We start from the raw sequence: 12,261 nt of genomic DNA, 5'->3' as shown, positions 1-12,261 counted from the left end.
CGGGTTAAAGACCATTTCTAGTGATTTTGCTGGATATTTTACTATACGCAGGCATAGGTATGTAGCATCAGTAGTTGGCTGTTTTGCTCGCAACATTGCCTTGCCTGCCAGAAATGATGGTAAAATTCTTGCCAGTAAAATGTAATATTTTGCTGTTTAATTCATACATACCTAGCCCTGATAGTTCATGGCAATGGATTGTGGAGATGGTTTATAGTCGAGCAAGCAAAAGTTTGAAGCAGAATTCCTGTAGAAAGACTGACTAGTTGTCAATTTTTGTTAAGTGAAAAGCATCAACAGTACAAGTTTATTATCCCAAAAGTATATTCATTGATATTAATTATTGGAATTCAGTCTTTAAACTGATTTCTTTTCTGCCTGTCTGTCACACAAAATATTTATTTCTTACTGTTTCTTTCATCCTCTTGATCCGTTCGTCTCTTTCTGCTATCTCAGGGACGCTATGGCCAAGCAGTGTAAGCTGGAGCCAGTTTCCGGTGGGGGAGAGTTTGATGCCCCTCAGGCCATTGACCTCCCGGACGGTAGGCCCCTCATCCTGGGGCGGAGCCCTCTCACCGGGATTGTGGACAAGAAACTGTCAAGGAATCACTGTAAGGAGTAAACAATATGATATCAAGTGCACATGCTTATAAATGCTTGGGGGTAGCATGTATATGTCAAAGATCATAGCCCTCATTCTTGACATTAGGGAAGTGCCGTATGTAGCAAGTTCTTATAATGAACAAAAACTGATATCTGTAGCTGAAAAATGGCAGTTCATGGTAGCTAATCTGTTCATTAACAGTGGCAGATCCAGGCAGGGCACACCCTGCATGTGCCCCTTTTATTTTTTATAAAAAAAAACAAATAAAAAAAGATGGGGGGAGGCGTGCCCCCCCCCCTTTAATTAGAGGCGCCCCCTCTTTATGGAATTCCCAGATCCTCCCCTGGTTATCCTGGGATATTTCTTGATGTGCCAATTTCTGTGTATTCCAAATGACATGGAATTGGCAGAAAAGAGAAACTATACCCATTTCTGTGAACATTGTATGTTCTACTTTAAGGGTAGCTTGTGAAATGAATATTTGATTTGCAGTACATGCACATTATGCATGTCTTTAGGAGTACATTTTCCCTTTACAATATATGGTCTATACACATTGCTTACATCTGATTCTTTCTTTTTATGTATCAAACCAATGGACTGGCTGCTTGTATTCTAGTAAATGAAACAATGTAATCTGTCCAAAATTTAGGACATGCAGAATTCATTGTACTCAGCTGGGATAGTGAAAATCTGGTAGTGTCATGATCTCCACATTGAATGTGTTGTAGCACAAATGTCATGCCTGAAAAGAGGTTCTCATGTCAAAGGGCATGTGGAAGATGCTTTTGGCTTAATGATTAAAAAAAAAAAAAATGAAAGGAAACAATAGTAATGTTGTACCAACAAGTGAAACTGACATGTGCTATTCTGATACCCACTTAACACTGTCAACGAATATTCAGAGCAATTTTAATGGAACGTACATTTCATGCTTCATCTTAGCACATATCAAGTTTGGCCTGTCATAGATGTCTGATTTCAAGGTAGTAGCACTCTTATAGCATCATTTATCATTGTCATTGCTATTTAATGTAGTAATTTTAAAGACTTGCCGCTCATTTTTTTTTTGCAAGATTTCATGAATCTATCCTTTTATTCCATTTCAGTGGAGGCAACCGCAGACTATATGTCGGAGACTGTAAATGTTAAGCAGGTGCGTGTTATGAGAAAACTGTTTGTAACCCATTGCCCTTGCAGACAGCAAGGAGATTAAAACAAAAAACAGCAAAGAAGTCACATGCCTTGCTTATTTCTACTGGCTGTCATAAAGCTATTCACTTATTTTGTCATGTGAGTTTGCACGGACACTGAAGGCTCTTGTTTAATTTATTTGTGAGGGAGGCAGTTGATTTCAGGTAATGGATGGGTGCATGAAAATTCTGCCGGATAATGTTGTTTACATGCAGAGTTGTTGTTTCTACTGGTAACACAAAAGAACCAGCAGGTTGACATTTTGACCTGGGCTGTAACAAAAGGAACACATTTCTTGAAATTTAATATTAATGAATGATTACGTCTAGGTATGCAGTGTTTTGGTGATGCCCAAGCACGCTGATGTTGTGATGGAATGATAACTGATAATCAAAATTTTTAATGCAAAGTTTTGATTACTGGAATTAGTGTGGAAACTCACAGTAAGACTCAAATGGTATGAAAGGGTTATTGTACCTAACACTAATGTTTTTATGATGTCATGATATTTGTGAAGTTTGCATTTGTGTACCTGTGTATTTTGAGCATGTGTGTGCTGAATAGTGTATTTTTGTACTTTTTTCCCAGCTTGGTCCAAATCCTGCCTGGTGTCATGGCAATGAACTTCAGAAAGAGTCACGTGTTAAACTTACCAATGGAGAGAAATTACAGCTGTTGGTTGGTAAATATGAGTATGCCATCCACTTCTTGTCAAATCAGGCATCAGCAGGAAATGATAGAGGAACTGTGAAAAAGTCAAATGACTTGACTGTTAAAAAGTCAGAATCTCCAGGATTGGCAAAAGACTCACATTCATCCAAGAAGAGAACACTGGATGACGACGGAGATGATGATGATGAAGGTAAGGCTGAGCGTAAGGCCATTTCACTGGCAGGGAATTTCCAGCCTGCGCAGAAGAAGAGCAAGACGGAGAGAGAAGGTGATGAGAACGGAAATCCGGTGGACGAGATCGATCAGAAACTGGCCGCTCTTCAGCGTAAAGCCAAGGAAGCCAAGGAGAAGCAAGCAGCAAAGGAGGGATCAGCCAGTCACCATCATAGAGAGCGTCGTGATGCAGGGGGATCCGGGAGCGGAGATGGGAGTGCCTCGGCAAAGGATGCACCTGCTGCCGAGTCAGGCAAACCTTCTACCGAGGAGGAGTGGAAAGAAGAGGGCAAACTGCTCGTGTTTAAGAGTGTTGGGGTGAAGGCGGGGTCAAAGGTCAGTAGGAACTCTTGAGTGAAAAATGTATCACTTTAAACATCAGTACACCTCTGTGTGCATTCCAGGTTCTTGATGTAGGAAAAATATGTAATAAGTATTGGAGAGAGACAGATTCTGTAAAATGTATGTTGAATGATTGTTAACCAAAGATAGAGGTGCAGAGATTAAAAAAGATTACAAATTTGAACTACTTGAATGACTATATAAATTCATCCTAATGTGGTTAATATCAGAAATTAATCAACTTATAAAGATGAATTTCAGCACTTAGGTGCCACCAGTAGATTGGACATTTACTATTTTTCTTGTTTTGTCTCTTTCTTTCAATCAGACTCGATAGCATTGCAGTGAGAAGAATGTGATCTTTGTCATGGAGTTGCAAGGTAGAGGACCAATCTTGATGAACATGTGTGTTACATAACCCCTTGATCATTACTCATTTCAATGTACATCTGCTGTTTAAAACTAAAGATGGAATGGATATCTCTTGTTTGTGTTCAAGCAGCCCATTATTATCGACTTCTAATCTTCCGATTCATTAATCCCTGCTGCAGATTGTAGGCTTTGACATGGATGGCACACTCATAACGACTGCTTCAGGAAAGGTCTTCCCACAAAACGCTGATGACTGGCGGTAAGTTTGTGGTGGAACAGAAAGGGCCGTGTCCTGATGTACACAACTTTGTGGATATTTTCTCCAAGCTAGCCTGTGCATCTGTTCGTACATGTACCAAATAGGTTGCAATACTCGGTTTGCATGCACTTAATGGAGGGTGAGCCTCAGGCATGCATACCTGTTGGTAGAACAACCTTCAGTATAATAAAAGGTATGCAGAAAATATTAAGAATCCCTGCAACCTCACTCATCTTCGAGGAGGGACTCGATTGGAAAGAGTAAAAAACGGTACAATTTTTACAGCTGAGCATCCATACAGGCTTGGGAAGTATTCAAGGTTCAAGGTTAATGACTGTTTTCATGATCTAATTGCTCCATGGGACATTGTCATCCCTGACAGTTGTAATCAGCATATATATGTATGTGTGTCTGCATGTGAGTTTGGTGTAAACCAAACAATTATGATTAGTATTCGGTGGTAGTAGTATGTATGTCACTCTATCAATGAGTGATGATACCAAAGATCCATGCATTCTTTTCTCGTGCCTTTTAAAAGTTAATACCTGCAAAGAGGACACTTGTATGTTCATCTAATCATGATATTTACTTTAGTGTGCATTTCTATGAGAAATTTATAGTTGCAGGAATTGTGCAATTTATTATTTGTTTCAAATGATGTTTGGCAATTTTTGTCTCGCCCACCGGAGGTGATGGCGAGACTAAGGGATCCAAATGTCGTCCGTCCGTCGTCCGTCCATCGTCCGTCTGTCGTCCGTCCGTCGTCCGTCGTCCGTCACAAATGTTAAAGTTTACCTGCAAGACTCTCTTATGATGCATAACTTGGCAACTGTTACAGCAATGGCAGCCAAACTTGGGTGATAGAAGCACTAGGGGTATCTTCATGTTATGTTGTTGTCGGAAGTCATGTGATGATGTCAAAGGTCATTTGAGGTCATATATTAAAGAGTATGTGCAAGACTCTCTTTTCTATGTTAAAGTTTACCTGCAAGACTCTCTTTTGACAAATAACTTCACATAAGTTGCTTGGATTACAACCTAACATGGGTCATAGATGCACTGGGGGGTACCTTCATGTTATGGTGCCGTTGGAGGTCACAGGATAAGGTCAAAGGTCATTTGAGGTCATACGTTAAAGTTTACTTGCAAGACTCTTATCACACATAACTCGACACATGTTGCTACAATGGCAATCAAACTTGGGTGATGGATGCACTGGGGGTACAATCATGTTATGGTGCCGTAAGAGGTCACCTGATAAGGTCAAAGGTCATTTGAGGTCATACGTTAAAGTTTACTTGCAAGACTCTCTTATCACACGTAACTCAGCACATGTTGCTACAATGGCAATCAAACTTGGGTGATGGTAGATGTCTCTTGGGAAGTTGAAGGTAACCACAAGGTCAAAGGTCACAGACGGGTCGACGAACTTTTAGGGCCCTATGTTAAGTTTTTAGGGCGCATTTCATTTATGGCTCATAACTTTTGATCCCTTTGTCCGTTTGTGACCAAACTTGGATGGAAGATGTCCCTTGGGGAGGTGAAGGTCGTCACAAGGTCAAAGGTCACAGACGGGTCAACAAACTTTTAGGGCCCAATGTTATGTTTTTAGGGCGTTTTGATAGTGGCTCATAACTTTTGATCCCTATGTCCGTTTGAGACCAAACTTGGATGGTAGATGTCTCTTGGGGAGTTAAAGGTCATCACAAGGTCAAAGGTCACAGAAAGGGGTCAACAAATTTTTAGGGCCCAATGTTATGTTTTTATGGCACGTTTCGATTATGGCTCATTACTTTTGATCCCTTTGTCCGTTTGTGACCAAACTTGGATGGTAAATGTCCCTTGGGGTGTTGAAGGTCACCACAAGGTCAAAGGTCATAAGCAGGTCAATTAACTTCTGGGAGTTATAAAAAATATTAATTCCTTGTACGCGAATGGGCGAGACACAATTTGGCACTTGCCTTGTTAATTTAAAATTCATTTGTCATGCACATACATTTAGTTGAATGTCAGGAATCTTTGCCTTTTTTGTTGTTGTTGCAGAATAATCTACCCAGAAGTCCCTGGCAGACTAAAGAAGCTACATAGTGAAGGCTACAAGGTAAAGATTTGCTATTAAACCATGATACATTACTCTATCCCTTCTTCTATGGAGCCAAGTTTCTTGTTGATGATGGTTTTTGTTTAAAGTTTCCATTTTGTTTAACTATTGCATTTTTTTTTCCCTTTTCCACAAGCAGTCTTTATGAACTTAAAGGTGCATGGTCCCAGTGTTTTAGTCAAATGCGTACGCGGGCACACGGCGCAAGTTTCCTATAGAGACCTACGCTATCGACTCCTCTTAAGCGCTTACGCTTTGGCCCACTTCCCCAAGCCCGGAGAAGTCCGATTCACTGTAGTCAGTGGTCAGATCACAGTTCGGCTCATGATTCGGCTGAGGGGGATGACAGCTTTAGCAAACTCTTTTGTGATGTCATAATAACAAGCACATATGCACGCACCCTGGCATTACTACAGACTGCGCGATGCGCACAGAAGACAACGAAGGCAACGTTACTTAGCAACACCTACGCACTTTACTCTTGATGACAGCTCAACATCGGTAATCTTCGTATCAATGCTAATGGTGATCGACAGTATCATCAACAGCGCCCTCTACACTACCGGGACTATGCACCTTTAACACTGTGATCAGTGTTTCTGTTTTGCTGTCATCTCTTTCTTTTATACTTCTTCCTACATTCTTTCTCACATGGAGAAGTCTGAGATGGAGGAATATTTCCAAAAGTAATAATAGACTTTTAATTCTCTTAGAATTCCTCCTTTACTCTCGAGCATTACCTGCTAGAATGTCGCTAGGTCAAAGGTTATCATAGACAGTAGCGTGGAAAAAGTCTGCTATTGAATGTATTGTTGTATATGAATTGTTTTATCTCTATCCCTCCCTCACTCTAAACCTTTTTTTTTTTTTCCAGCAGACTCACAGAAATTTACCACCTTGTATCTCCTTCCTGTCATTTAGTCCTAAACTGTTTCATGCATGAGCTCATCATTGCTCATAAATGCTGTGTTCACCCATCCACTCACTACTAAAGAAACTTGGGAGGAATATTTGACAGAAAGTAGTGGGTCATGCCAGCTTTCTTATAAAAAAAAAAAAACACCTTTTTTTCTTGCTTTCCATATTGCACATTATCTGCCAATGCAATGGCTGGCCGACTGTCTCAATATTCAGAAGGAAGGATATTCATATTCTAATTGACTGGCTTGTTCGAGTCTTGCCAGGCTGGTTTAAATGGAACCCCAACAATGCTGTTGTCAATGAGACCTTTCTTACAATGCTGCCCTCTATGCTTGGATGTTGGTAGATTGTGATTTTCACCAACCAGCTTGGGATCAGCCGTGGCAAAATGACGGTGAAGGAGTTCAAGAGGAAACTGGGCAATGTGCAGAGGAAGATGGGGGTACCCCTTCAGGTACGGCTGAACCAAAGTCTTGATTTTACTATGTAAGAATCTCAAGAAAACCCATTAGCTTTGTAGATCACACAAACATGTCACACATCAGTGATGTATCAACAACAATGACTTGTCGCAGGTAAATGTTACTCCAGGGTCCCATTTCAGTAAAGTTGTTAGGATAGCAACTATTGCCTGAATGGCAACCTCCAATAGCAACAGCCAATCAGGAAGCTGGATTCTTGTCATTACCATGACAATTGCCATTCTAGCAAGAGTTGCTATCATAAAGACTTTTTATGAAATGGGTCTCCGGAATTTTATGAAGTGTGTAATTACATTTTTTGTGTATTTATCTGTTCATGAATGCATGACAATTCATAATGGCACATCTTATGTCATCAAAGATTTCATGTTGATGGCATATCTCATTTTACTACAATAACACCATACGCCCATACCTGTTGAGCCCTGAAGAAATGGTGCTCTGTGTACAAATGTGTTGTGTTTGTTTAATTTGTACAGCACTTTGCAGAAGAGATTTGTATGGAAATTTTAACTGCTTCAATATTTAATGAAGCTGTTATTTGCTTAAAGATGTCTGTCAGCGTTTCTGAGTAGTCATGTCATCTTACATTCATCTGGAATTCATGGAACCTTACAAATAAGCAAGATAACCTACCAGTTTAAGCACTTGTGTGATTGACAATCTGTAAAACCTACAAATACGACCACCATGTGTTTTTTTTTTTTTTTCTCTTGGACATTACAACATTGTCTTTCCAATATTTACAAGTATGAAATGTAGTGTCACTCTGAGCAAAAGATAAGAGATTAGAATTTCCTATCTGTAGGTGTGGTATCTTGCCATCATTCATTTAGTTTTTTCCTGGAATGTACAAATGCTTTTTGCCCACCTAGGCCTTCGCTGCTACATCTGGTGGTATGTATCGGAAGCCAGCCATGGGGATGTGGAACTACCTCAAATCCAAGGGAAATGATGGGATCACAATCGATATGAAGGCCAGCTTGTATGTTGGAGGTGAGAGGAAATTTCATAAATTTCATCTACCAAGTATCAACATGACAATAAATTTTACATTGTCACAGTGTATGCTATTACTGCAGACAAGCTGAATGGTGTTTCATTGTACGTCCTATATCATTATTGTATATGACAGGGAGATTTAATTCAAAGAATGTGGACCATGAATTTACGCTCTCACTCTTTATGGATTACGTGATTGTGCACTAAACACCTTTGTCACATAATGTTTTGGGAAGTTTCCATTGAATAAGGTGTAAGAGCCTTGCTCACAATTAAATTCTAAATTTCCCTGCTTTACGTCAAACTGAGTTTTTTGTATGTTTGTTTGTTTGTTTACTTGTTTGTTTTTGGGAGGGGGAGGTTGTTTTGTTTTGTATATTTTATTGTTATTGCTGTTGTTGTGTTTCTAGATGCTGCAGGCAGACCGGCAGACTGGGCCCCAAAGAAGAAAAAGGATTTCTCCTGCAGTGACCGCCTGGTAAGTGGGTTCCAGAAATAATTTTGCTGCCTTTTCTCGCATAGGATTGAGGAATTAAAGGGTGGAGAAAGTCCTTTCTTTACAGGAGAAGATTGTCAAGGGGGGAATTATTTTCATTTTATTTATATATCTATGTGTGCGTGAGCATGTGTGTGTGTGTGTGTGTGTTTAAAGTTTTGTTTTGTGTACAGTCTTATTTTGATTTTAAGTGGGACCTTTTTTGTGTGTGCAAGCAGTGTTATAGAGAGCGGTTACTTTTCACATTGTTTTGAAATAAAAGTACCCTTTAAATTATTTTTACATTTTGTTTGACTGGGTATAAAAATACAGCTTACATTTCTTTGTTTGTTTCCTTGTGTGTGCCAGTTTGGTATGTAAAAGTGATGCAAAAAGAAATTAGGTTCTCTCTTCAGAACCATTGCTAGCGATTGTTTAAATGATCCTGATGACGACACACTCTTGAAACCAACAGGCTTAAAGTAATTATTATGGTCTTTTTTGCATATGTATGAAATATAATGCAAGTGATAATTGTTGTTACATGAATGATATATAGCCTTCTCTTTAATGTTCATAACATTTCATATTGATCAATGCTTTCTCTTCTCCCAGTTTGCTCTCAATATTGGTCTACCTTTCAAGACGCCAGAGGAATTCTTCATGGGTCAGAAGCCAGCCAAATTTAACATGCCTGCATTTGATCCAGTATGTCTACATAAGTATTTTCAAAGAATCTCATGTTGTAATTAAAATAAAGAGACATAGAAATTATCCGTGGATTGTGTTTTGGGGTTCATGCTGTGTGATCAGGCCAGCTGTAAGGACACACTGCAGCATTACCATCAGAAAAAAAAAAAAAAAATTGTGCAAGTTGAAGGCAAACATAATATAGTTGCCGCATGAGTAATGTTTGATCACTCTATAAAGCCAGTTTGAACTGTGTTGTCGTCACTCATTGCATAGCCACAGCTGAAGTAGTATACTCGAGCTAACTGCTTACATGCATATGTAACAGGAGACAAAGAATTTAGCTTTAGGCAAGATATGAAGATATCACGCCCATTTTTTATTCTACTGCAGGATGGTTCATAGGTGGGACAGATAATTTGGGAATATACCACTATTTTCTAACAATGCACTCTTGACTTTCGTGATGATATGGATGAATTATTCTGGAAAGAATTCAAACGTCGGCTGGCTGAGTCTCCTTGATTCTGCAGAAGATGCTGTGAAAATTTAGATATCTGGCCACGTCCTGCCAGGAGAATATGAATGCCTTCCTGATTCAGGAATTGCTTTTGCCTGTTGAGATGCATGTAGCACTACACTTTCTCCCTGATTTTGATGGATAGCCGTTGGTAGCCCTGAAACCTGTAGAAGATAAAAATGCATTTCTGTGTAGCATGTAGAGCATGAAATGTAGCTTAAAATTAAATGCATTTCATTACCTAGATAGAAAACTGTTGGTAAATTGTGAATGACTGTATTTTATTTTGTTGCTTGAATCTTGCCATAAACAGAGGACTGTCTCAACAAGCACACCACTGCTCTCTCCACCCAACACAGTACTACCAGCAGCAGTTCAAGAGGTAATGCAAAGATGACTGGTGGAAATGTCCCATTACTCTTTCCTGTCAGGGTGTTATGGTCTTTCATTTGAACGGATTACACTGATAATAAGTTTCATGACCGAGATGGCTTTGAGAATAGAATGAAATGGAATAATAATGCACTCCTGTTATAATGAACACAATTATGATGAAAGTCTCATATGATTATTGTCTATATATCTTTATAAATGTTACTTTTTGGCTCTAAGAAAATTTTGATATACAAAAGAGAATTGCCGGTAGCAAGAACTTTGTTGTAACGGGAGTTACCTGTAATAGTTTTGTATCTGAAGTTGTTCTATTTGATTTGTAATGTGTCTCTTTCAGGCTTCTGTCTTGATATTCACATTGCTGCGTCTTATGCAGTGACTTGCTGCTACATGAAGAATTCGCTCAAAAATCGACAAATAGATTTACAAGTGTCACATGAAATAAGTTGAATCATTCTTTGATTTTTCATGTGTACTGAAAGTTGATGAAGACATATTGCGGACGAGTTTCACTGCAAGATACAATTATTCGGGCAAGATTTCACCTGCATTGGAATCATTGTTGTGCTGCAAATTCCTTGAAGTGTTTTTTTCATTTCAGTTTATCTCTAGATATGTGGAAGAAATGAAATTCATTTTATTTATTTTTTACTATTTAGCTTAGTGTAGTGAGACCAGGTGTGTATCTTCTCTCTCATGATTTGAGAATATCAAACATATTAAACATCACAGGAAAATATGTTACTGGTAGGCACTAATTGTTCAAATCAGGCCAAAAATACCAAATACATGCCTATTCTCAATTTTTCTGTTTTCAGTGAGTGTGGTTATCTTTATCTATTTTTATGCCTCGGCCATGAAGTGTCGCCAGAAGAATTATGTTTTTGGGTTGTCTGTCCGTCCGCCCATAATCAATTTTGTGGACAGCGTTCAAGGTATCCAAATGAAACTTGGCATATGTATGTATGAGTGGATAAAGTTGTGCCTATAACTCTTGGTTGCACGTGCTCAAGGTCAAAGCTCAAAGTCAAATTCTTAAAATTTCACTATTTCTCCCTTTTCTATGCAATGCCTAGAGGTATCTTCTTTAAACTTGCCATATACAGTTAAACTCGCCTAAGTCGACGTCGCATATGTCGAATAATCGCGTAAGTCAATGATTTTTAAAAATCCTGATTTTTCCCCATTGACGTACGTGTATTAATTCACTCACAAGTCGAATTTTGTAAGTCGAATACTCGCCTAAGTCGATAAAATTCCAAGAACACTTTCACGGAAAAACCATTGAATTCACTGTGCCTAAGTCGAATAAGATTTTATTGTGTAATAAATCACTGTCATTTATTATTCATTATTTATTACTCATCATTATTTTGTTTGTCAGATGAGTTTGAGGTGACAAAAAAAAATGATCTAAAATCAAACTTCAAAGCGATCGCATGGGATCGTTTAACTCTCTTCGTATTTGGAGGTCCGCTGGTACAGCCCTGTCAGCTGTCGCGCTACGTACGTACAGCGTTCGTACAGTACACATGCATTCATTTACATGTACAGTATTGAGCTTGCAGTGTACAAGTAGCTTGGCATTTCCAGCGCTGTGCAGTAGAGTGGTATAATGGATGAAGCTGCTGAGTTTTCAAAGCGGAAAGTAGGGGGAAAGTTACGGGCACAGGTAAATCAGAATTGCACCTCTACACACATTTCAAGCCACGGTATGGTAAACTGGAATCAATCACTGCTCAAATATCGTTCATATTCACTTCCCCAAGGTTTAACAAGGGTGTAAAGTAATCGGACCTGTGCCAATACTAATGCACTGTCCATGCAAAGTTAGCCGCGGCCCTGCTGGGCGACCCGTGCTGCGGCACACTGCTCCAGCTCTCGGCTCCAGAGTAGACAACATACATGTACATTAAACATACATGTATGTACCTGTGGTGAAACTGTAAGTCGATTTTTTTTCGACTTATGCACAAGTCGAAAATCGCCTAAGTCGATGTGTTTTGCTCAGTCCCGAGAAG

At 39.2% G+C, this 12,261-nt stretch overlaps 1 protein-coding gene across 1 annotated transcript in view; it reads left to right on the top strand.

Annotated features, from left to right (window-relative positions):
• Positions 1-463: 463 nt before the first annotated feature.
• Positions 464-12,261, top strand: part of LOC140232741 (uncharacterized protein F21D5.5-like) — a 28,381-nt gene continuing 16,583 nt past the window's right edge. The window contains exons 1-10 of the mRNA XM_072312858.1: positions 464-611; positions 1,714-1,760; positions 2,387-3,019; positions 3,577-3,656; positions 5,700-5,757; positions 7,025-7,132; positions 8,036-8,156; positions 8,573-8,640; positions 9,253-9,345; positions 10,161-10,229. Coding sequence (XP_072168959.1) covers positions 464-611; positions 1,714-1,760; positions 2,387-3,019; positions 3,577-3,656; positions 5,700-5,757; positions 7,025-7,132; positions 8,036-8,156; positions 8,573-8,640; positions 9,253-9,345; positions 10,161-10,229 — 1,425 coding nt within the window. The remainder of the gene's footprint in view (positions 612-1,713; positions 1,761-2,386; positions 3,020-3,576; positions 3,657-5,699; positions 5,758-7,024; positions 7,133-8,035; positions 8,157-8,572; positions 8,641-9,252; positions 9,346-10,160; positions 10,230-12,261) is intronic.

The sequence above is a fragment of the Diadema setosum genome, chromosome 9 (assembly GCF_964275005.1).
Source record: "Diadema setosum chromosome 9, eeDiaSeto1, whole genome shotgun sequence".
Lineage (NCBI taxonomy): Eukaryota > Metazoa > Echinodermata > Echinoidea > Diadematoida > Diadematidae > Diadema > Diadema setosum.
This window is presented reverse-complemented; position numbering and strand designations above follow the sequence as displayed.